The sequence below is a fragment of the Echeneis naucrates genome, chromosome 3 (genome assembly GCF_900963305.1).
Source record: "Echeneis naucrates chromosome 3, fEcheNa1.1, whole genome shotgun sequence".
Taxonomy (NCBI): domain Eukaryota; kingdom Metazoa; phylum Chordata; class Actinopteri; order Carangiformes; family Echeneidae; genus Echeneis; species Echeneis naucrates.
In genome coordinates, this window is record NC_042513.1 from 14,799,390 (window position 1) to 14,825,635 (window position 26,246).

General features: G+C 42.0%; 1 protein-coding gene across 4 annotated transcripts; it reads left to right on the forward strand.

The window, feature by feature from the left end:
* Nucleotides 1–372: 372 nt before the first annotated feature.
* Nucleotides 373–25,289, forward strand: LOC115041459 (lymphocyte-specific protein 1-like). Of its 4 annotated transcripts, none has more exons than XM_029498905.1 (13): nt 373–597; nt 7,915–8,055; nt 10,191–10,464; nt 10,975–11,111; nt 11,264–11,513; nt 12,761–12,868; nt 13,229–13,252; nt 13,386–13,427; nt 13,889–13,920; nt 14,287–14,371; nt 14,675–14,815; nt 16,616–16,712; nt 24,990–25,289. In XM_029498905.1, exons 1-13 carry the CDS (start codon nt 539–541, stop codon nt 25,013–25,015), a joined length of 1,416 nt encoding a protein of 471 aa, XP_029354765.1. In that variant the 5' UTR covers nt 373–538; the 3' UTR covers nt 25,016–25,289. The 4 variants fall into 4 exon arrangements, with proteins under 4 accessions (XP_029354765.1, XP_029354766.1, XP_029354769.1 ...); XM_029498906.1 differs by having other exon boundaries at nt 11,267–11,513; XM_029498909.1 differs by lacking the exon at nt 16,616–16,712.
* The last annotated feature ends 957 nt before the right edge of the window (nt 25,290–26,246 follow it).

The window sequence follows — 26,246 nt, forward strand, 5'->3', positions numbered from 1 at the left end:
ATCACTCCTTGAAATAAAATATATTAGATATTTCCAATTTATTTATTTTTGTTTTTATTTTTTTTATTCAGAATTCAGGATGAAACAGGATGAAACTGTTGCAGTCATGATCCTGAGTCAGCCTCGTGTTCACTGGGCTGTCCTCTCCAAACGTGTTCCTGTGTATAAACACACAGGCTGACACGCCCCTCACAGTATACATGCATGTGATATTGTTACTGATCTACTGTTGTATCATCTTACTTTTCCCTTTGAGAGTCATGTGACCATTTTTTTGTGAGGTGGGAGGGTGGGGTGGGGGTTCAAAATGCTTCAATGAAAACCACATGGAGGGAGGAGAGCGCCTCCACTGAGCAGATAGAGAGAGAGGAGAGAAAGAGAGGGAGAGAGAGAGAGAGAAGGTACAGAGACAGAGGAAGATGAGAAAGGGAGCAGCTTTAGAAGAGATCTAAGACCAAGATCAGATCTGAGAGTGGGACCAGAGCCTGTGCCCAAAAACCACAACCAGGACCACAGACCCGGAGCGGTTCAGTTCAGCATGTCAGAGTCCATCAGAAGAAGGTGCTCCAGCAGACAACTCCTGCAGAACCTCATCAGGTCAGAAAAACATACCTTTCTTTGACCTCACTCATACATGCAGGAGGAAACGAGTCCTGCAAAATTTCATTATGGATCAGAAGTAAAGCTGAATGTCCTGCTGCCAGAATCACACTGACAAAAAACATTGGAGGATACTAATTGTATGCACGAGCGTTTACTTTAGCGTCCCCTTAACGTTTACTTTTCACTAAACTGGAAATGTACTTTCTTTAAGTTCTGTTCTTGGCACCAGTTTTTGAATATGTGGAATTGATGCATGCGTGTCTATTCGTAATGGTTTCTAAATATGTATAATTGATGAGTCCACGGCTGTGTGGCTAGAAACTCCTACAGCTCTAGCTTCACGATGTTTCCATCATGGGAAGCCTCCGTCTGGGTCAGTTCCTTTCATGATGTGGCTGCAGGTTGAAACACCAGTCTGTCCTTTTCCTTTCCTTTGTCTTTGCCTCTTTTCCAACCTTCTGATGAAAATATAACGATAATGCATAAAAGGAAGAAGAGTGACAGCTTGTTCCAACACTGTCTTTGTACAGACTGACACAACCATTTTTGCTAAATAAACTCATTTACTTTTAGTTGTCCCATCAGTGCTCCTTTGATATCCCATCGCTCCACTGCAGTTATTTATGCTTCTGGCTATAGCGTGATCATGCAGTGGCTGCCACGTCTGGAGTGTTTCTCATGTCACAAAAGCAGCACAGAAAGACAAACAATGAAGGGCCAAAAATCAAACTATGTGGAACGCCAGTCAAAAGACGGAGAGGATCATCCTGTGGTCTACAATATCGATATATTTACAGACCATTTTTAAGCACGGGGCCATCAGCTGTTGTCTCATTAGCAATGTGCCCCATTTGCCTCCCCAGAATGTGATAGATTGTTGGCCTTGTCAATATTATCTGCTTTAAGTTTAAGCAAAAATTATGTGGTGTCCCACAGCTGCACTCATCCCTGTGACTGTTGTCATTTTGTTGTTCCATGTTGTTGTCATTCAGCCCCTTGACGTCTGAATGTATTTACAATTGTAATTGTAAACCGGCATACAGCAGGGGGAATAAATATGCTATCTAAATGGAAACAGTTTAAGACGAATTTGCAACAATCGACTTCAAGGAGTTGTTTAGACAACTACGAGTGAGCTGATGTTTGGTATTTGCAGCGTTTGATAGTGAAAGTTATGTGATTGTGCGTGTTTAACGTCACTCAGCTTAAATCCTGGAGCAGCTAACAGTTAATTTAAAAGGTGGCAGTTTAGCAGCAGAGTGACAGACAGGCTTTTAGGAAAACAACAGACTTCCTTAATCAGCTGTCAGTGAACGCACCACACACACTGGCAGTGAAAGTTCTGTGTAATCCCCCCCCAGGTCCTTTCCAAAACCCTGGTGAGCATATCAGTCAGACTGAGCTGGCCCTGCCAACCACTGACTTCTTCTTTCTCTCTCTCTCTCTCTCGCTCTTCTTTCTTTTTTTTTTTTGCATTTAGTTTGAAATGAAATAAACAATTTGGTCATTCACAGTGTTTGTTATTACTGCGGATAAAAAAAAAAGCTATAATTATACTGCAGTAATTTAGCTTTATTTTTAACTTGTTATTTAAATGTGCCACCCAGCCTGGCCACCCCAACAAATTTTTTCCAGGCCTTCCCCTGCTGTTGTCTGATAAAAGTGTACCGAACACAGAGCTGCTTCAAAGGTGAGAGTAGCCTCATAATACGACACGGCTGTAACCTCCTGTGAGTGGTATTTTTTAACTCAGTCACATTTTTTTTTTTTTTACGTTGTGTAGGAGAAAATACAAATAGACACACCACAGTGACTTATTATTGTCATATCATCTTTTGCGATTTGGAATAAAGGCGAGTTGAAAATTGCATAAATATTAAAAAAAAAAAAGCTTGCACATTGTGTTCTCACAGAGTACCACAATGGGAACATATAAAGTCATATAATATGGCAGAACCTGAGTGAGGAACCTCATAATTATTATTGTTATTGTTCTCAATGTACAGTAATAAGTTACGTGTCCTCTGTGACTGTTTTTTCCTTTTTACTCCTTAACTACTCCATAAGAAAAGACTAGTCTACTCTGTAAATACCTAGCATTTGCAAAGTTAATTATTCATTTCTCCTCTCCCCTAAAACGCCCAGTTTGTCTCTTTGTTCCCCAGTACAGTGCTTCCTCCACTGTACCTACCAGTGTGTGTATCTCTGTGTCTTTACGGCTCCATCAACCAGTTACAGTTAACACAGTAATCCGACTGCTTCAGCCACATTTCTTTTTACATTTGCGCCCGTCTCTTAACTTTTGCCCCCCATTGGTAGTGAGGCTGTTGTTTCCTCAGTGATCACTGGAACATTTTCAGTCTGACTTCATTGAAAAACGACATTGAGCACTGAGTTCAATGGCTTCCTTTATAGCTACAACCTCCTTAATGGCCATGACATCATCTGGCTGAGTCCTGAACTCCCCTCCCCTTTTCCATGCTGCCCCACGACACACATACACCCACACACACAAAGAAAATGCCATTTTCCAGGCCTCCATTGCCTCATTGTGTAAATGGTGGAAAAAGTGATGCTTATCAGAGAGAATTCCTTCATTATTTGCTCGGTTCACAGTAACGCTTCACAGTGTCACATTAAATATTGCAGGATATCCTGAAGATACAGGACTGACAGAGACAAACCACTGAAGCTGCAGGTTGAGTCTTATGTCAATCTGACGTTGAAATCAAACGCTTTCCCTGAAGTCTGACTTTTCACCTCTTAGCCTTATCTCCAAGAAATAATATTGCAGCACATCTGCAGCAAATAGGTTTTGTAGTGAACATAATTGCACTACATTGATTAATGGCGACGCAGTAACCTGTTTACACCCCGAGTCAGAGCTGTCCAGGCAACAAAGGGGTAAATGTTGGCATTAACACTGAATCTGCAGCCTGAACTGATTTGAACCAGACAGGATCTCTCTCTAACCAGGTGCAGTTTGAGCCGGAGCAGAACCTTAACACTGTATTACACGGATGATAGATTAAGGGGATAAAAAATGAGGTGAATAAAATAAAGAAATAAATACCACTGCCAACTTGGAAAAACTCATAAACACTCAAAGCTCCAAACCCTGGTTACCTTCCATAAAGGAGAGTAAACACAGTAACAATTGCATATTGCACATAACTATTACCAATGTGGCTGTAGATGGAGGAAAAATTGCTTTCTTTTGTTTTTTTCTTTTTTTAAATAGAAATACAGAAATGCCCAATAAAAAAAATCATAAATAAACCAATACAGAAATAAAAAATGGGTAATTAGCTATCTCTTACATATCTTCTATGTACTATATGAGTCTGGGAATCAGTTTAAAAACTATGTAATACTTTGGAGAAATGGCTAATTTCATCTTTAGCCCAGGGAATGTGTGAAATTTGGTTCCTGCAAACTTAAAGTGATGCTTTGAGCATTTCATGCTCAGACAGCAATGATGACGTCCAGACAATAAGGCCTCATCCCTAGTTGACCCATTTCCCCCAGAAATGGCCTGACTGGTATGTTGAAACAGGCCTGTCACCCATGTAATCGATTTGCCGTGAGCTAAAGACTGCCAACATGGCTCCCACTACATCTCTGGAGAGCACAATCTTATGTAGGTCACTTTCCCACATAACAATGAATGCCACCCTTTTGACTCCCAGACATTCATGGTCAGTGTCCTTACCAGCAACCAAATGAGATCTTCATCAGTCTTTTATATGTGAATTATTATTTTTGCACATTAAAGATGCTTTTTGCGATGATCTCATCAAGATGAATGTTCAATGAACCGAAGGGGTTGACATGTCTGGAGAATTTATCTTATTTTTGGGCTTAGGCCCTTGCATTTATTAAACCAGCAATGGGCCAATGCAAAGATGAATGGGCTCCATGTTTTGCAGATTCTCCTAATGAAAACCATGCAGCAATGCAGCGTTGTGATCATTGCTAATGTCACATGCTGCTTTTACCAGCAGATTGAGACAGATATAAATACAAAGTGAGAGTCTCTAATGAATGATGATGTTTTTCACCATCTCCAGGTCTACTCACCTTTTACATATTACCTACCTGCCAACCATGAAATGAAAAGCATTATGACAGTGTTTAAAACCAACTTCCCCCAGACAGCAAGTACTCCTCCACTTGGAGTCCTCATCATTTTAACTGAATCTCGAACAACGTAGCTGTACAATCAAACAATAAAGCTGAATTCAAGATAAAAGAGAACAAAAGAGTAACAACAGAAGAACATGTTCTATCAATAAAACCATTACAACGAATAAAAATGTGCAGATTTCATATGAAAATCAGTAAAATAGTTGATAGTGCAAATGCAAATAAATCACGATATGTGTCAGGATAGGTCAGGATGTGTGTAGCGTGTTTTCAGGAGTTATAAAAGAACAGAATGGATGAAAGAAACCGCTGATATCGCCTAACAAGGTGACATCAGAGATGAATCTCCGAAAGCACTCACACTTTTCAGTCAAATGATCTAAAATTAGTCTTTTGGAGGTTAAAAGAAAAATGAGTGCAATGTAAGGGAAAAACTGTGCAGTGCAGTGCAGACCACAAAGGCTTGCACCACAAAATAGACTGTCTATGAAAGTGGACTCTACTGTAGGTCTGAGAGGTGAAGTCATTGCTGAAGTTCCTTAAACCTGAATTATATCCAATGACTTCTCTGGTTGTGCAAAAGAAGCCAGGTTGTATTTAAGGCTACAGGAAAATGTTTCTACTTTATTAGCTTAGATTTAGATTTATTAGCTCTGTAAATTTGCAGTAGTTTGAAACCAACCCTTAGCCCTCTACTGCATGTCATCCCCTCTCTGTTTCCACGACTTTCTTGTATCTGTCACTGTCAGAACAAAGGCAAAAAAAAAAAACAAAAAAAAAAAAAACAGCCAAATTTAAAATAGAGGAGGAGGCTGATAAACGGTGATGGATGTTACTGTTTTTGCTGTTCATCTCTGTTTTGTCCTCCACAATAGCTCATAAAAGAACAATTCCAATTTTTCCTTTTCTCTCTAATTTATTTATATAAGCGTTGTTTCCAGTTGACTTGTACAATCCCATTACAACTCATCATGTAGGACATGTGATTCAAGTTGTGATATTTTCCTTCAGTGACATAAGACTTTGGAGAACTTGTTTGCAGCCGACCAGCCAACGACATTTTCTTTATAAAGTGGACACTTTCAGCTTGACTGAATATTTCCAACGTTTTTCTGATTTTAGTTTCCTGACAGGATGTTCTCCAACCTCTGTATGTATGATGGAGGTCTGCAGGTCTGCAGGATTAAAGTCTCTCTCCAGCCTCCATCCTGCTCCTCCTCCTCATTCTCTTCACCTCCTCCCTCTCTTTCTCTCCTTCTCCTCTTCTCTCACTCTTTGTTTCTCTCCAGAGATTGAAATTAAGTGAAACAGCACAGCAACTGGCTCAAGCTCCACCAGATGTGCTTGGACAATAAAAAGAGTTATTGTTATCAAGTCCCGCCTCCTGGTAACTGCAGCTGATCAGTCAGAAGACGTGAATAAGCTCTCTCTGGAGGAGAGGTCATTTTTTCCACTACTTACCTGAGAGAGAGAGAAAAAAAAAATCGTACATAAACTTTTCCATGGAGATTTTTCACTGTAGTACCAAACAAATAACAAATGCCAAATGTGGATGATGTATCGAATATGTTTGAAATTTTTATTTATCCATTTATATATCATATAGCCTGTCAATGCTAGATCATTTAATGTTTTTTAAGTGAGAGAGAGCTCTAGTTTCTGTCCCGCTGTGAGCAAAGCCACATACTGTATATACGTATACGGTCTCTTAGAGCTTGTCTGGTCTGCACAGAGCCCTCAACCCCATCCAGCACCTTTGAAATGCGTACTGCAGCTCGCTAATGCTCTGCTGTCTAGATGGGAGTAAATCCCTACAGTCAGGTTTAGCATCTGGTAGAAAGCCTAAATCCAGAAGAGCGGAGGCTGTTAGAGCAGCAGATTAATGGCCATGCTTTCAGAATGAAATGTTCAGAGTCCACATACTTTAACCCCATGTTGTGGATGTGGAGCCTCGGAGGACTGGGGGATTTGTGGCAGCTGTTGAGTTTGAGGAGGGAAACCTGACTTATTTCTTCAACAGCACACTGTAACATTGTAGCATTTTTTCAAATCCTCCAAGTGGCATCAAACACACGAAAGATGCTTTGCGGAAGATAAGTGTGTCATTACTATAACGCATGTGAAGTGAAGCCAGCGTAGAAGAGCTTTAAATCTTCTGTCTGTCTAATGACCATCAGGAGGAGACTCCACTGGTTTTAAAAGAAGTCAGATTGCATTCAAGTCTATGTCTCTATTTATTTTTAGTTATTTTTTATTTATTCATTCATTTATCTATTCTAAAATTTCTCACTTGATATATTAGCTCAGTCAACACTCGCCAAATGAGTTTGTGGTCTCAGTTTCTAGTTTAAAATCTTCTTCAATACAGCATGATGTTCGTTTTTTAAATTATGAATTTAGATGAGAACAGACCATTAGGAAGGGGGCGTGGCTGTGACTGACACACTGTGCCACACAATCAGTATAGAGAACACAGCAGGTTCGATCCAGCCCTAACGCCTCCTCAGCTCCAATATCTCCTCCAAATATGGTTTCTTGTAGTTTAAAAAAAAAAATAAAAAATCCAAGATGCCCAACGGCCCGGTTAAAAACTGGAGGCTTCAAAACAGCTGTTAACATTGGTGACGTCACCGCGGGTTAATGATTGAGCCACAGATACCAAGAATGTCAGGATGAATTTGCATAAAATGATGTAAAATGTTTTGAAGACTTCCATAATTTTGAGTTGCGAAGGTGACATTTGAACACCGGGTGAAAGTTTTGACTCAGCTTAAACATCATACAGCTTTAATGAGAAGCACAATGCTACATAGGACTGCAGTGAAGTCAGATCAGAATCAGAATGAACTTTATTGTCCCTGGCGGAAAATTTGTCTTGCATATCAGTGCTGCGTTGCTGCTTAAACATTCAGACAGTCACCAAAAGGGGAAGAAGGACCGCTTAAGGTGCAACCTCTCCCTAAGTCCAGTTATTGGCTCCAGACACCACATGACCCTCAAAGTGTGAACATTTATAAAAAAAAGTAGACATTGATGTGTATCCTGACGCTGCTGCCAGCTTCTCACATACGGAAGCTACACAGGCCGGTGTAACACCTTAAGCTATTACCTGTCAAGCTGTAGGAGTGTGTGCTGATGGCCAGTTTGTGTCCATGCTAACTGCAGGGTGACGGCCCAGCGAAGCCAGGAGGATGCCGAGGAGGTGGAGCGGGAGCGGAGAAGGAGAGCTAGGGAGAAGCAGAGAGGGGAGGGGAGCCCCTCCTGGCCAGAGCCCCCACATCCCGACGACCTCACACGCAACACAGAGTGAGTTCACTGATGTGCACATCTGACAGCCTGTACACATCAACAAGCCTGAAACTTCTAACAAAAAGTTCTATGCCATATGCTTCACATCGCAGAGGTGTCCATGTTCATGCACTTTCAAAGATGTGCACATGCTCCAGTTCATCGCATATGACTGAGGAATTGCTAATAAATCCACTGTCAAAGTTTCACATACGAATAAGACCGTAAAGCTTGATTTGTCTGTTGGCTGTCATTTGATTTTGGGGTGGCAGGTCACAGCCCCGATAGCAAAACGAACCCTCTGGTCCACCACGCAGCCTGAGACTGCTCTGTATATAAAGCTGTTATCCTCTGTTGGTGGCTCGTACTTATAAACCTTTCAGTGTGACCAGCAGACTTGGTCCACATGTAGAAGTAGCCCGTGACAGCCATGCCATATGTGGGGCAGACTTGGGCCACAGAGTGTGTGTTTGTATTGAGCCAGCAGAAACATGTGGGCCAAGTGTAGGCCAGATGTGCTTTGCCATGTGGGAGGTTGTATTCATACAAGGTCAAGACTCACTGACCTACGGCGTCCCTGAGAGCTCAGCCTATTGCATCTTGAGAAAGAAAAGACAAGCAGACAAAACAAGCTAATTCAGAAAGCATCTTTATCCGTTTCACACAGTGACGTGTGCTGCACGTCCTATCAACACGGTGCTGGTCTTTCCAGTGGACTGAAAAAAACTGTTGTTTCGTGTGCAGTGCTGATTAGTGCGGAAAAACCTGACGTGGTCTGATGCTGCAGGTGGATAAGCAGGGGAAGCTGCTGCTGCCTCAGTTCTCAGTTGTTTGGTCAGAGATGGGTAATCAGAGGAATCTCTTTAGGGGAAAACTCCTCCTCACCTGAGACTGTGTGCTGCTGAGCGGAAGAAATGACAGCCCTGTGAGGCGAAGCACAGTTCACCCAACAAATCACTCTGCTCACCGGTTCAGTGAAGAGCTTCATGGTTTAAGTATTATCTACCCAACAACTAGTTCTGTAAGATAAGATACACATGAATATATTACATAATAAATAATCAATGGTATAATTGATATATCTTATTATTTATTAAGGTGTTGCTATTGATGCTGAGCTAAGCTGAACTGAAAGAGGAGGCAGCAGTGCCTCTCTGTTTGATGTTCCCATGGTTACAGTATCCTCCTCTGCGGCACTAGAAGCCACAGGTCCTGTCCGCCAGCTGCCACCTCACTCGATACTCTACCCTGTTTGAGACCTTTGTTTGACATCAAAAACACCTGCTTACCTGGGTGAGGATCTCAACAACTGATAAACCCAAAGCAGTGTCCGTGAATTCAGGTGATCTTAAGCCTTTTAGAGGACGGACGACGAGAGGTGGACCAGTAATGCACTATACTGCCAAAAGTAAGAATGGGATGTCACTTAAGTTCATATGTGAGTCAAGGCAGGTGATCGAATACTTTTGGTGATATAGTGTAGCAACCACAGAGAGTCTGAGAGGCTGAGACCTCCGTCCCTAAAGGATTCTGTGAGCAGTATTTCTGTGTTTTGCTCTTTTGGCACTTAAACCGCAAAAAAAGATAAGAGAAAAATGAATGAATGGTACAACAAAAAAAAAAGAATGAAATTTAAAAAAAATTATAAAATGTGAACCAACATTTTTTGGATATTCAATATCCAAAACAAAATAAAACAAAATTTCCCTATGACCACAAAGAGAACGCTCTTTTGTGCGTGTTTCCTCCTTCAAAAAAAGATTTGAACTGCTCTTCCATCAATGTTTCACAAAATGTACAACAAGGACACAGAAATGTATTCAACCTACATTCGTATATGAAACACCATTATCTAGAAAAAATGCATTATACAGATTCAAAGGATAACATTTAGACCATGTGTCCAATTTGAAAAATAATTATTACAGAATGACTTACGCGCATCTCTCGACACACAAACACGTGTACATGGCACATGGTCTTCATTTCCTCTGGTGTGTGTCACGCAGTATCGCAGTGCGGTAGTTTGCATGGTTTCTTTGTGTGTCTACTGGGATTCAGATTCTCTAATGCAGGGTTCATCCTGGCCTAGATCTTTGGTCCTGCTAATTCAAGCCAGAACATATATTCAAACAGTCCCCTTTGCTGCCAAGGTTGGATGAGGAGCTGAAGCCCAGCTGCTGCTTGGTCTTGGAGGAGGACGAGGGCTTCAGTGACTGGAGTCACAGGTTGGAGAACCGTGGTGAGCAGGACGGACAGCTTGACTGCAGGGCCAGGGAGCGGCCACCTTCAGCACCGCAGTGGAAACCAGGACAAGAGAAGGGGAAACGGCAGGAAGATGAAGAGGTCGTGGAGGAGGAGGAGGAGGGAAAGGAGCCAGAAAGGAGCAGTCAGTCGAAAGAAGCTTCAGTCAGTCCTCCTGAGAAGGTATGGGCTGTCAGTAGGGCTTTCAGCTGAAGCTTCTTAAACACTTAGAGACAGTCTAAGTCTAAGTTTTGTGATCCCTTAACTTTTCATCTGGCATCACCACGAGGACAAATTCAATTCTTTCTGATCCAATGGCCAACAAATTGTAGTTTGAATTCTACACTGCCTAAACTTTCTTAAACACTCAGTGTAAAGGTGAAGGTAATCGTCATCTCCAGGTCTTGATTGTCTCTCACCTTGATGACTGCAGTTCTCTCCTGTCTGACCTTTCTTTGTGCTCAGTGAAAAGCCCCTACTCAATACTACTTAGTACCCTGGATTACAAGTATGCCAAGTTAACCATCAGCTAACCATGGCCTTCATTAGCTCATTGATGCTGCTTCAAATTCTACAAATGGCGTCATCAATTCAGGCCATTTCCTGTTTGAACCTGGTGTTGCAGTTAGTCTCAAAATACTGTATAAGTTCTGTACAGCTTTACAGCTTTTTTTTTTTTTTGGTTTATTTCAGATGTGCAGCAACAAAAAGAAAACCAGGACGTCATACAGCTCGTCAGTCTTCCTGCAACAGGACTCCAGACAGCAGCATGCGACAGGCCAACCGGCAGACAGGACGTCTTACCTGGCTGCAGGGACAATGAGGCCACGGTGTGTGTTCTCCGCCCACTGTATGGTTTTCCCTCCCTCTGTTTTTCACCCTCAAGATTGTCCTTTTTCTGCCGGTCCAAGTTTGTTTTATTTGCATCTTTGGATGTGACCGTGCTCTGGTCAACAGCACTGTTGTGTTTTCTCCTCCACAGCAGAGCAGCGTGCAGGCTGGATGGGGAGGTGGAGCAGGAGTTGGTGAAGGCAAAGGAGGAAGAGGTACAGTCCGCTTTACAGAGGGAGTGGCGGTCAGCAGAACTCCAACAGAGCCCCAGAGCCGAAGGCAGCCTGGAGGAAGAAGAGCTGAGCTTCACACAAGAAGAGAGGGAAGACCTCCACCTCAGGAGGGAGCAGAAGCACAAAGATGTGAAGGAAGAAGAGGAAGCGCACAAGCTGTCATACACGGTTGGCTTTAAAACAACACTGTTCCCACTGCTGTTATTAGCAGATCCTGGAGTCATCAGTTTCATCTATAATCTCTGCCAAGACCAAAGAGCCAGATAGGTCAGAACACTGCTGTGAATATTTATGACCAGAGGATGACTCCAAATTATTTGGTGATACCTTGACTTGGTGTCAGATCCTAATTTCAACGATAAAATGTTTTAGAGCCTAACACCCTGTTTACATATAGTATATAATGTCTGTAGTGTAGTATCAATACAAAACATGTTATTGTGAAATTTTAAACTTTACAGAGCACATTCATTCTCAGAGGAGGAAGCATTTCCTTTCCTCTATTTGCACAGTTTTAGTGTCATTCTCAGTCTTTGTTGTCATTTGCTATTTATCAAAATCTCATGAAAGCTATTGAGCATATTCAGAATCACAAGCAGATAAATATTTTTGATATTAGACTTGCCCTGTGGTGCTCTGTTTACATTCCCTTCCAAACAAAGTGTGTGTATGCTCAGAAACAAACATGTTGAATCCATTTCCCTCCACATGAAACACTTGCAAAAAAAAAATGTGAAATTTTATGTGAAATAATAATTGGAATACTGTGAAAACCATCAGCAGGAGAATGTTTCGTGTCGCTATGCACTTGAACAAGAACAAATGCAACACTTGTAAAGCATGGTGCTCCACAGGATCTCTTTAATACCCACACATCGTCCGACTAGTGACACCACAACAGCAATCTGCGCATTTGTACTGCCATGACTTCATTTCTGAAGCATTTGTTGTGACTGTGTCTTGTCAAACCACAGTGGGGTGCTAACCAGGAATTCAGACTGTTACTCCTGTTCTTCATACAGCACTACTTCCACTAAGGGAGCTGACATGAATCCAAAAATGTTCCGCTCTCTCCCAGTGTTATATAGTATATTTGGTAAAAACACATGCATGCTTATTAAAAAACTCACAGAGGAATTTTGGCTTCAAATCTTAAAGTAATAAAAAACAAGAATGCTGCTTTGCCTCACGTGTGAGATGTGGCAACATATTCCAACTTTTAGCACCAGCTATTTCCCAGTTATGTTTTACTTGTTGTTGTTTTTTTACACCAAAAGCACAGTTCAGCAGACTGGACAAAATTGTAACAAATAATTATAATGGAAAAGACTAACTAATTCTGCAGAAGCCAGTCTTATTTATTTATCAGGTATGATCAGACCCCGCCTATAGAGTCACTTCTTTGTTGGTTCCAGAGATCGGTGGGAAGTGGAGACATGAACAGATCTGCTGCATCTCTTGGTAACAGCAGTGAAGGAGAGGAGCCATTAAACTGCTACGGCCCCATGAGCCCGACATTCAAGGTATCTCAAAAACCTAAAAGTGATGTCAGTGTTCTATGAAGTATCTCTAACCTGAATGTGAAATTAATTTTTTTTAAGCAGCCAAACCAAAAGCAATGGTAGGAAGAGGACTGGTAGCATTTATATGTGGGTGTTGTCTGACTCAAGAGCTGGACTCAGTAAGGTCCTTTGCCGATGAGTAAATAGCAGACTATCAATTGCTATCATTCCTGCATGGTGTACAAGTTCAATGAAATAAATCCAGTGAAGCATTATTCTTGCTGTCCATTCCCCATTAACATGTGGTGATGTACTCAATTGATTACGTGGTATGTTGTGTTATCTATGCCATCTCTTTCACGCTCCCTGCTGGTCCACCAGAAACTCCTGGTTCAGTTTTATCCAGTAAGTCCCTTGAATGTGCTAGTTCACTGTTAATCTGCGTTACAGTTTGCTGAACTAATGTTACATCGACTGCATGTCAGAGTCGTACTTCAAAGCCTGCTGAATCATCATTCAGCTCACTGTGTCTTTACAGGATGAAGCCAACAGCAGAGTCTCCCCGGACAGTAAATGCACCGTGAGTGCCGTTATGGGTGACAGTCAGGGTCATAGGTCAGCAGCTAAACAAAGGCTGCGGGCATCAGGAGGGGCCTTCTGGGCCCCTGGGCCCCTGGGCCCCTGGGCCCCTGGGCTTCTGCTTCTGTTTGAAGTCACTCGTGGTATCATTTGTTTGGAAATTCAAGAACTCAGTTAGTGAGGCACAAAACAACTGCAAAGAAGCACAAAGTAACTTCAAAAGAGATGAAAAATTACCACAAAAAGACGCAAACTGACTCAAAACAACTACTAACTAACTCTGCTGTAGATTTTAGAGGTTCATTTGAACCCCACCCTCAAGAAACCAAGCTAACAAAGAATCCAAGTTTCTGCTTTTCTCTATTTAAAAAAAAATGTTACTTTTCATTTTATGCTAATAATTTTATATGAGTTTGTGCTTCAGCCTGCCTCAATTAAAACCCACTTATGGTGTTTCCTCAGATCATGGAGAGAACTGAGTCTTTAAGAAGAAGGTAAGTGTGTGTTTGCATTGAGGTAGATTTAAAAAGCACAGTGGGGCTTTGTAGTAATGTACCAGACCAGTTACCTTCAGTAACTTCTCAGACAAAGCCGAGCAGCAGAAACCTGCTGTGGGCTCCATGAGTTAAGAAACTGTAGCTGCAGTGCTCGGTGGATTTAAGTCTAACTCCTCCCTGCACACACTGCTTGAAAAAAATGCAACCTTTTATTCCCCACCATCATTTTAAAAAGAGTTTGGTCTGGACCTGCTCTATGTGTTATGATTTGGCGCTATGTAAATAAATCTGATTTGATTTGATTCTCTGATGTTTGTGTGTGAAACAGGCCGTGATCATAAATATTTCTTTTTCCTTCTAAAGCACCAGCAACACCAAGAAGACGCTGCCACCTGTAGCAGTTTCCAAGATTGACAAGAAACTGGAGCAGTACACTAATGCTCTGGAGGTAAAATGATAGATTCACCTTTTTCATCGGTTGAAATTTTCCTTTGTTGAATTACGCAGTCAGCTGGTATATTGGAATATGTTTTATTGTGCTCTTTGAAGTTTCTTCCACAAATTGCAAAATACAATTTTACACTTTAAGATTATTAACACTGAGCAAAACTTGGTCTGTATGACTGAGTTAATGACCATAGAGAGGACTGTGACAGCCCTGAGTTTCTGGAACCTTTAAGCTAAATTATGTGTGTGACGGCCCAGAATTTGCTGCTGAGCTTCACGTTCTCTGCCTCTGTCTCTTATTCAGCTCTCTTCAAAGGAAGGCAGATCTGGCGGTCAGGTTCTGACAGACCTGACAAGTCCCACTGAACCGGTTGCCTCAAAGAAGAACCTGTTTGAGGCCGGGGAAGCCTGGAACCAAAACGCTGTCTCAGTCGCACCGTCTAAGGTTAACAGGTTAACTGATGCAGTTAACTTTATCGATCTTCTCATCTAACTTTTCACACCACACCTCAGAAGTAACTAGTCCTGCTTCATTCATGGCGCTTCGAGGAGGAGTTAAAAAATTCAAAGCGAAATGTTTGAAGATTAGCAGCAACAGCAGCCACCAGCAGTCGTTGAGTGGTAATTACAGGACTCGTCACAGTGCAAACCAGCAGACAGACTAATTATCCATGTCGAGGCAGCAAACAGCTGATCCGACTGCTGTAACACAAACATCTGAACCCACAGCAGTTGTGTCGCTGGGGTTCACACACTGATCATACATATTTTGATAATGTCTGCGTGTAGAAAGACTGAGACTCTGCCCTGCCCCTAACCACGCTACACCAACCAAGCCAACCAACTGAGGCACCGATCACCAGCCGTTCAGAGACAGTCAAGTGAGACAGTCGTTGCAATGCTCACATTGGCAACCTTCCGCCATCATGATGATAGCACAGATAACGCCAGGGTGGTTTTCTTTTAGTAAACCATTGGCCCAAAAGAGCACTAATGAAGTGTAGTCTGGCTCAGAGAGAAGCTCCACCAGCTGTTTTTTTCAAAATTTCTTCTTAGCCCTTCCTTCAATGTGTTGAATGTATATTTCTTTCTTTACTTTATATCAGGTGATTCTGTTTTTCTACCTATCATAGCTCTTTTCCATTTTAATTATCCCTTCCTTCTTGGAACCACTGCCCAGCGTCCTCGCATGTGGTGTAAATTCACCTTAACTCAGTGTGTGAAAGTCTTCCCTCTTGTGGCAGGAAAGGTGTTGATCAAGCAGGGGGGACATTTAAACTTTCTGTTGTTTTCTCAGGATTGAAAATCTGGCGGTCTTTTAAACATGAGTCAGAGTCTGCTGATTGGTGCTGCTGAATGACTATTTTTAGTGCTTTTATCAGACAGCAGCAGAAAAACTTTAATCTATCAAACTACAGTTCATGTATTTAACATTACGTATAATCAAAATCTAGATGCCAATTCTTGCACTAATTGCACTAATAATTAAAAAAGCTACATTAGTACATTTTCTATCACTTCTTTAATCATTCTGGGGTTTTTTTTTATTGCTGTTATTTTTTTGAGAAAATTTCTGTTTATAATTTGATATAAGCCTGATTAGGTAATAAAAGTAAATCAGTCAAAAAAATGTAGAGAAAACTCTAATTTATCTAACTCTCTACTTGATCACCTAAGGAACACTGTAAATTTTTTTAAATAATTACTAATACTAAATTAAAAAATATTAGCAACAATACAAGAAGTAGGAAAATATACAAAGCAAAGACTGAGCAAAAAATAAAATCACGCTCTATGTTCAAAGTAGGCACAGTAGCATAGTGGTTAGCGCTGTTGCGCCCACAACAAGAAGGTCACAGGTTCGGTTCCTGCCCTGGTGCCTTTCTGTGCGGAGTTTGCATTTTCTCCTTGTGCCTGCGTGGGCTTCCTCCAAGTACTCCATGTTCGGGTTAACTGGTGACTCTAAACTGTCTGTAGGTCTGTGGTTGTTGGTCTCTGTCTGTCTCTGTGTGTTGGCCCTGTGACCCCGCCCCTCACCCAGTGTGAGCTGGGATTGGCTCCAGCACCCCCACGACCCAGAGACAGATAAGCTGTAGAAGATGAACGAATGCTTGAAAGAATCAACATTCAAAGCAATTGGATTTTTCAGATGGCTCAAACGTGAACTGAAGAAAGAAACTTCAGCAGTGAGGAAATCTATCTTTTAACATTCATCTTTAATTCTGATGTGTCACCTCTATTTCAGGAGCCTTCCCCAGGAAAGAGGTATAAATTTGTGGTGACTGGTCACGGGAAGTATGAGAAGGTCTATGTAGACAGTGAGGACGTCAACTGTCCATCGAGTAAGCAAGTCCTTAAATCTTTCTATAGTAAAGCAATTTAAAGGTGGACCAATGAAAGGAATGTTCTCTCTCTGTAATATATATAGAAAATCACCACACTTACTGATTGAGCTGTATTAATCACAAAGTGTTGGAGTACAAAAAAAACTTGAATTTTATTTCAGTGCATTTAACTTGCAAGTCAGTTTTACCCCAAACTAATGCCCAACTGATTGAGGAAATTAATTTTTGCTTTCAATAAAATTGAAATATTCATTAGGTTGACATGTTGGGCGATGCTGTAACATTACTGGTTTTGGTCTTTGCATCATATTTGATGACAGTGTGATATAGAGTAGCCGAATCTTTTAGTAACAAGACCAAACAACTGTAATGTATGTTTCTAAACCTTTAAACTAGTTGTAACTAATTCTGTTTAAAAATTGCTTCAGGCTTTTTTGTTTGTTTGTTTGTTTTTTGTTGTTGTTGTTCCAGTTAAAGTGTGAGAAAAAGACAAGCATATGAGAAGAATTTCTTTTATGTTTATATTTTTATACATTTTTTTGAGAATCACACAGTAAACAAATAGTTTAAGCATCAGTGTAAAAGGGGGCATCATGAGCTTATAGGCATGAAGAGGACCCTCACTTCAAAGAAATTCCACATTATGATGCTCATCTTGTGAACGACACCAATTTTTAAACTCAAATATATCGAGAAAAGGGGTCAAAATACCTGCTACAACAACAACATGCTACAGAACCAGCAAAATCCTCCAAAGCTGTGAAATATCACATGGCACACCTAATCTCTGCCTCTCCACTTCTGTATTACAGCAGGCCTCTTTGCCATCGTCGTCTCCACGTCTACATCCTAATACAGTCATAACTCAGTGACGTTGTCCATGGCCTGAATGATCTATCACAGAGCAGGAAGATACTATTCACCAACAGAATAATGCCGGTCACAACACTGGCTGGAAATATGATCATATCACGTTTGACTTTCTGGAGTTTAGGAAAACTGCCTTGTCCATAGATACCTAGAATTTGGAGAAATTTACTTCAGTGTAAATGGGAAAAAAAACGATTTTCACACCTTCCTCAGCCAGCAGAGGAGCACAAAATTTTAACATAATGAAAAACACAACACCAGCGGTGTGATCAGACTCCAGCAGCTGGAGATTCCTGCTCTGATTGTAAATCTGGATAGATCACGCCACATTTCCATCCATACCTGACCTTCAGAAATCTGTTCTGACTAGACCCTTATCCTTCATTCACCTGCTTTCCGTCTCTGAAAACCCATCTGCCCTGTTGTCCAGGAATGTAAAAAGCCCTATTTATTACAGAGAGTAAAAACTGCATTCCAAGTCAAAACTAAAAGCCTCACTTTGTTTAGAAAAATAGAAAAAGATAAGAGCGTGAGCGTGTCAAAATCTAGCCAAGTAGAAGCCAATTCTTGCATTAAGTCTTGATTTCATTGCCGTATCTTTTCAGCCTTATTTGACAAAATCAAATAAAGTGCAAACGTTTACATCCACAAAAAGCACAAACGATAATAATACCAGATATTTTCTGTATTAACTGTATTATTTTGCATTGGGATGAGGTTTCTTTTCCTAATTGTCTTTACTTTCCATGTTTAAAATCCAATACCAATGAAGCCTTCTGGTGCCGATATTGGGTGATGACCATACCGGATGATGCTTTTAATGCTCACTGCAGCCCCGGTTTTTAAAATGAACTTTAGCTCTTCTATTGCAGAAATGCACAAATGGCCTTACATGCACCTTCTTCCAAATTTCAGTGATTCCTTTTCCTTGAGTCCTCTTTTCCAAACAGATCCAAATATTATAGAATCTTTCTATCATGTGATAAATTATCTAAAAGAAAAATGATTTATCTGTCCTGAAAATACTACCTACTCGGCACTTTACGTTGAACTGAATCCTCGAGCTGTTCGGTTGAAGTCTTTGCGTTCGTCCTCCTGAGATTTGCGTTTTATTAGCCCCCTTTCAAACACTGCTGCTATTTTTGACAGTGGCTTTTCTGCTGCCTCCTTAAGCTTCCTGGCATCAAAACGGGGACTGTAGAGTAAAATCGGCAGGCGGTTCACAAAAGAGGGAACTTCTGCCTGATTATCTTTAGAGGCCTTTTTCTCATCTGAATCCTTCTTGGTGGAGCTGAGTTGGTGCATTATTCGCTCTTTGGTGGAGAACATCTGAAAGAGGAGGGCATCCCACATCTTCAGTGCTTTGGGAGCTTCGTTGTTCTTAATCACGACGTTCGGATTGACACATTGGTCTGTTGATGACTTATCACTACCGCCTTGATCTGTTTTCTCACGGTCCCTCTGAGCATCAACCTGAGATTTGGCCTCTGGCTCTGGAAATGCAGGTTCCTCAGGCTCAACAACCATGTGCTTCTTGAGCCGTGTCCATCCGCTGAGCTTCCCCTTCAGGCCTTTTGGCTTCAGGGTTGGCCTCGCCTCAACAGATGGAGTTGGTGTCTCTGCTGTAACTGCCTTCTTAGAAGTTGAAGATGCAGTTGATGTCGTTGACTTCGTGCAGGATTCGGCTGCTGGGGCTTCCGTCGGTGAGGGTGCGGCTTTGGCCTTCAGACAGTCCTTGTCTTTGAGTCCAGCTTTTTGCTGAGATGGCAGTGATGTTCCTCTGTTTGGGGACGGAGCTTTGACTGAGACTGAGGCCTGAGGCAGAGAGGCAGGAGTGGCAGAGTCAATCACAGCAGCTTTAACTACGGGCGCTTTCATGACAGTATCTGTTGCTGGCTCTGCGGGGGAACTGCTCTGAACTGGCGGCTCTGTTGAAGGCTGAACGTAACTTTTTTGCGAGCTAATCTGGACCAGATCTGGAGGAGACTCTGAGGAACCATTTTTTCCAACTGAGGGTTTTGTTTCTACAGTAGCAGAGGAAGGTCTTGATTCTAGCTGCTGAGTGGGAAGGTTTGTTTTTAGTAAGGGTTTACTGGTTTTATGTGTCAAATGGGCTGAAACGTTCGCTTCACTTGCGATTGCTGAGAGTTGTCCTTCCTTACTGGAATTTGAGTCTATGTTTGTTTTGACTTGTGGTTGGGAATGTACTTGTGCCTCATGGGCTGATATCGCTTTAGCTGTAGATGATTTTATTTCTGGTTTTGGGGTATTGTCTGTAACCAACGTCGCAGAGGGCTGAACAGAGTCAGTAGGTGCAATGGGAGACTTTTTCTGGTCTTTCCCAAAGACTAATGGGCGTTTTGTATCTGCAGTGTGGTTCAAAGACACAGCAGTCGGAGTACAACCCCTTATAGGTGTCCTCCGCACCGCTGCTTCAGGTAGAGGGGAATCTCTTATTGCAGTCCACTGTTTAGCTACTGTTGGAGGGCTAAGCTGAGCTTTAAAATCTCTGTTGGCTTCACTGAGGGGCTGAATATTTGCTGTAGCATAGTTACTTACAGCAGTTTGTACTGAGGATTGAGTGTTTTCTGCATGACAGTTAGTTTCTGTAAATGTCTTTGTTTCAGTGAGAGGTTGTCCAAACTCTTTTGCTCCAGGCTGGGAGCTCACTGACTTTGCAGGTGTTTGAACATTAATGTGAGACATGACATGACCTGACATTGTGATGGTTTGCTGTTCTACACTGATTGTAGATTGGTTAGATGTGATATAACCTGTGGAAACGGAAGTCTCATTCATCGATGTTACAGAATATTTACTCTTTATCTTTGGACTTGCTAAAAGCTTATGGATCGGAGGGGGTTGTATTTTGGCAGCAAGTTCAGGTACAGATGTCTCAGATGAGATTTGCGCAGCACGAAGATTGGAGATCGGTTTGCCATCTGCTTGTAAGTTTATGTTTACTCCTGCTGGGGCAACAGAGCCAGAAACAGATTTTACATCAAAGGGCAGTCTTGTTTCAGATTGACTCTCAACTCTTTGTGATCTCAACTGAGGACTTTTTGGTATGATGTGGCGCCTCATATTAGGGCTAGATGGCACAGTCGGTTTACTGGCTTGCATAGTAACAAATGCTGGTTTACTGCTCATGGTTGGAGCTGTCATTCTTGGCAGAATAGTTTCTTTAGTAAATGTGGTTTCAGTCGCGTTAATGCTGTGAGCATTGCTGCCCAAACTAGCGTGGTTTGACCGCGTAGTTTCTGGAGCAAGTCTATTGCCTCCGGCCTCCGCACTTCCTAGTTGTGTAGATAAGACTGCGTCTGTGGGCGACTTGTTCACTGCTATTAGACCTGCACATGGTTTTATGGACAGTTTGTTGTCAGTGGCCTGTACCGCATTTTCTTTTGAAAGATCAGAGTCTAGATTTGTTTGTATATTCTTTGCTGTAACAGGTACAGCGTGAAGATTCTTTTCCTGCAATTTAGCAGTCAGTAAACTCAACCTTTCACCGGTGAGTTGTTGATACCTTCCTGCGTCTACTGTTGAGTTACTAACGCCATTAGCGCTAATGCTATTATTCATGCAATAAGTGGGAGGTTTGGCTTCTATATTCGTTTGACTAGAGACTATGGCATCTTTAGCACGGATATTGGAGTTGGAATAAGTAACTTGAGTAACCTCTTCTAGAGTTTTACTTGAGTTTGTGTAGAAATTTGGTCCTTGAACAATTTTATCTTGACCACCGGGTCCTATGCCATCTGACGTGTTGATGGTTATGTTGGATGGCTTTGGGCACTCTTTTATTGGCACATTGCATAAGTCGGTCTTTAAAGGGGTTTTAATGTCTGAAAGAGTGGGTTTCATTTCTGCTGCACCCAGTAGAGCTGTATTTATAACAGATGAATTAAGTACGTCCGTTTCATTAGATGATTTCAAAGAGAGACCTGTTAGGGGTAAATTGATCTTCTCCTCGGCTGTTTGACTGTGACTGCAGGTTTTGGTTTCACCACTGAACTGTTGTATGAAATTTGCTGGAGACCCTGCACAGATAACAGACTGTGCAGAGCATCCAGAACCTTTGAAAGGCTGGTGAGGCCTCATAGAGTTTGGTTTGGAGACTATGTTTGTTATATGGGGGACAATGCTTGTTTTTTCAAGAGCGTGTTGTGATTTTGCAGCCATTGGTGGAAAAATCTCCCCGGGATTTGTTTTGTTGATTGAACTAATTTCGCTGCTTGTTTTGATTTGTTGATTAACGTCTTCCCTTCGACAAGGTAAGACAGTTTCAATAGCAACTCTATTGGACTGTGGAGCTTCTGAAACCAGTTTGGAGGCTTGTTTTGTTCCTAAAATGAATGCATTATTTATGATTGAACTTCCTGACAATTTGGGGTCTAACTCTGCAGCAAGGGGTTGGACAATTGCATTTTCATTGGCAGGTTTGGCAGTGTATTCAACATTAAAGCCGTTTGCTGTCGGCAGATTTACCTCCCTAGCAGTTTGGTAAGATCGGACCGGCATTACCTCTATTAGTCCAGACTGTTGTTTGGCATTTGGGCCCTTGAATTCTCCTTTAGTAACTGTTTTCTGAAGAGTGTCGCCAGTTTGTATTGTGTTTATGCCTTTTACAGTATGCCGCATGCCCATCTTTGGGTGTCCTTTCATTAAAGGTGAGGGGTAATTCAACAGACCACTGTTATCAGTCAGGCATGGGGTTGTAGTTTGTGCTGCCTCTATAGAAAACGGCTGTGTGTGTACCTCACCTGCTGTAGGTACTGGTATTGGAGCCTCAGAGTATGAGGCTTTTGCTGTGGATACATCACTTGTGGATTGCTGCATTGTTTTCTGTGCCAAGCCAAGAGGGAACTGAGGTTTTACTGTTTCCGCACTAGATGTTTTAAGTGATTGTATTCCAATATTTTGAAGTTCAGTGCGACTTTCCTCAAACACATCTTTGCTACATGTGACCGTCGTCTCAGCTGGCCGCTCTGAATCCTTTACGGTTGATAGAGGCTGTGAACCCTGAGCCGCAGAAACCTCTGCTGAAGGGGGGAGGTCTTTCTGCCCACTGTTTTGTTTTGTTGCATCAGATTTTGAGATGTGTGATTGATCAACAGATACTTCTGGCTGTGGTTTATTTGAGGAGGCCTCATCAACTCTGCTTGGTACAGGGCTGTGATGAGATGAGATAGTCCTAATCCCACCATAGGCAACATACTCAGCTGGAGTAAGCCCATAATACGTTGATCGTGATTTGGGCTTTGAGGTAGCTAATGACATTTGAGTCTCCAGTAGTGATGTCAGGGACTTGCGAGCCTCAAACATGGGAGGTCGATTGGTAGATGACAGGGTGCTTGGGCTTGGTGTTTGCCTTAAAATCACTGGTGGTGGGTTGAGACTTGAAGTTTTTGGTTCAGAGTAAAATGACGGAACTTTTGGCAAAGATGACGCTTCAATCTCTGCACCTTGGTTTGGTTTTAGTTTTGGGGTGACCGCCTCTACCAGTGTTGGTTTGAGTACATCCGGTTCAGTTGCACCGAGGCTTGATGCGAAATTCTCTCTGTTGTACAGCCCTTTATGGGCAAGACTGAGATTTATTGTACTCTTTCGAGTATGTTGAATCTCAATCTCTCTCTCTTTGTAACTTCTGACTTGTTTGATGGAAGTTATCTGATTAGCGTCCATTTGCTTCAGTTCGTTTGAGGCACCAGGAGGTTTACCTTCACCAATACTTTGAATTACAGAATTGTGTTGTAGAGGCTCGCTGGGAATAGCAGGACTTTGTACATTTTGGGAGCAGTTTAAAGCAGGACTTGAAGCAAATAAAAGCGGGTTAGGTTTGGAAATTTCAAAAACAGGTGTGAATACTTGAGCTGGTTTGCTTGAGGGAGTCTTAGGTCTCCCACTTTGGGTCCTGGACACAGAGAATTTCTGCTCTGTGTTCACTGCTAGGACAGTAGTTAATGTTTCTGCTTGGTTGGTAGGGTGTGTTACTGTGAGGTCGTGGATGGAAAGAGGTTTAGAGATTTCATAAAATGTTGCTTTCGATGTATAAATCCTGGTTAGTGGGGCAGGTCTTGTCTCTTTCATTGCTTCAACAAGTGATATTTTTGAGGCTGTTACTTCGGGGCACATCTGGCTTTGTACGAAGTTGCCATTACTGGTATGTCTGGCAGTCCAAACTGATGTCTGACTTTGAGGGAGATCCTTTGAAAATGAGTTTGTCTCCCTATGGCTGGGATTAAAAGGTTGCGTCTGGCTGTTTGAAAGCGATAGCAACATTGGAACAGGAGGCAGGTCTGCAACTTGAGACAGTGCTGGCCCCGGGCTACTGTTGGGGGTGGTTGGGAATAGGGTCAGGCTGTGAGTTGATATTTTAGGGCTGGACTGTGGCACAGAGTCTGGATGGACTGTTGTGACTGAACATGGGGAATTGGGGGCCATGTTTAAATTGAATGCAGAAGGATGAGGCCGTGCCGGGACTTGCTCAGGTGGTGATGGGGGAGTTGAAACCAAAGGTGGCATCACGAAAGGAGAAGCGTCATCGAATAAAAAAGAGGAGCACTCAAACAGTGGAGCCACCTGCTCTTCAGAAGTGCTGATCTGAGCTGCGCGTGACTGAGGGCTGCAGCTGACAGTTTGACCATAGGGGCTGCTCTGAGGATGAGGGAATGTAGATGCAGAGTGATCATAAAGGGAAGCAAAGGGAAAGCTGGACACTGAGGAGTCTGCTATGTAAACTGAATCTGGTGTCTTTGGGGGGCTGGACTGGTCACTATGCTCAAGATCTGTGCTCGCTTCGTTGACAGGCGACAAACAGGAGCGGAAGGGTATGGGTGTCTGAGAGAGGCTTCCTTTTTTCTTAGCTCTCTTCTTCTTCAGTTTCTGAAGCCTTGCATTGTCTTTGCCTGGTTTTGGCAGTAAGGGCGGAGGATATTGTTGGGAAAGGTCAGGCTCCAGCCCGTTACTGTAGCTGACTTCCATCAGCATTTCAAACCTCCTGCAAAAACAGAGGCAAAACACTTCTCAGTGTATTTGTCATCACTGGAAAATCTGTTCAGGTATTTATAGCAAAGCAGAGACAAAAAGATCAACATATTCTTCAGAAGAGGCCTGTCATGTCAAAGTAGTTTTCATCATATTTGCTTGATAATAATTATGATTGACAACATTTAACAAATATCTCTGACATCTGTTGGGGACTAATAAGTAGCTTTCATCACTCAGAAACCAAATTATTAAGACGAAGAGACAAAGCTGGGAATTTCTGTTTTCCTATTAATGAAACACAAGATATGTTTGATAAAGGTATTAATTGTATTTGAATGATCTGTAGTACTAATACTACAGTATCAGTACATTATAGTAATAATGATTAATACTGTTATTTTGCTTCTTTTACAGCTGGACAGTTTTCTGAGGATTTGTGAAACACCTATCAGACTTTGAAGAATTCTGGATTATGAAAGGAAAAAATTATGATACCGCACAAATTGTAACCACTATCACTTCTCCATTCTCTGTATTTCATAAGTTGGGTCAGAAATGCTCTTAAACCCTGGTGTGACGACACCCATCCTTTAAGAAAGGTAGAGTCTCTTCTCTTTTTATACTGGACAGGTATTAATTTTATCCTGTGAATAACATCTCAAGGTGCAGTAACGTAACTCTGAATAAGATGAAAATAAAGTCATTTAAAATGGTTCCTGGTGTTTGAGTGTTTAGTATTTTTTCTCAAAGACGGTGCGTGCCTCCCTGTTTTCCATTGTGTTATACTGGCTCAGCGTGCTCAATGTCTCTCTCTGTGTTCCCTGTACAGTTTACTCAGCTGCTTTCTGCCTCCACTGGTTTAACCCATGCTAATGGCTCTGAGGCAAGTCTGCAGCTGGCTTTACGAACTATGAGCTCACATGATAATCAGCTCATTAGCAGGTTTCAAAGCTCTTAATTGGGTCTTGAAGATACTGCGTGTCTATAAGAAACATCACCAGTAGAAATAGAAAGGCATCTAGCCCTATGGCTTATGGCAAGGCAACTTTGAAATGATGACAAGCTACTTGAGACTGTCAAATTTAAAAATGACCTCTGCACGAAATAAAAGTAGATCAAAGGAAGATGATACAGGAGCGTGGCAATGGTCACGCACAGAAGAGGGTGTGTGCGTTTATCTAATATTCATGCTCAAACACATGAGCAGCAGTAAATTCTTTCATAATTGATATTACAAGCAAACAATGAGTAGAAGGTCAAAAGTCAGGGGTATAATTAACCGACAATAAAGGTAACATGTAACAGACACCCCTGTGCAGGATCACGTTAGACAGAGATGTGTCAGAGTTGCAGAGCAGATAGGACGTCGATGCAAATTTTGTACTTCACTTCCTAATTAATACTCAAACTGTAACGTTTTTATTAGAGCCAGTAGGCCATATTCCTCAAATTATACACGGCACATTTACTCGGTCGTCTCAAGCAGCAACACGAGCTGAATTGTTCTCTTTCAGTCAGAATTTTTAGGTATCTTTGGGTGACACTAGAAAAGTGCCGCAGTCTAATTTTACTCCAAGGGAAATAAGAGCAAACATCCTGACCCTGAGCACCTGCTGCCTGCCGTCCAGCACTCACAGAAACAGCCTCAGTCTGCTGGAAATCAATCTCAGG

Bases quoted from the DNA above. Each gene is read 5' to 3' on its own strand.
- LOC115041459 (XM_029498905.1), top strand. From the start codon at position 539: ATGTCAGAGTCCATCAGAAGAAGGTGCTCCAGCAGACAACTCCTGCAG. The intron at 11,112-11,263 runs GTGTGTGTTCTC...TCTCCTCCACAG, and splicing joins GCAGGGACAATGAGGCCACG to CAGAGCAGCGTGCAGGCTGG. The intron at 13,921-14,286 runs GTAAGTGTGTGT...TTCCTTCTAAAG, and splicing joins ACTGAGTCTTTAAGAAGAAG to CACCAGCAACACCAAGAAGA.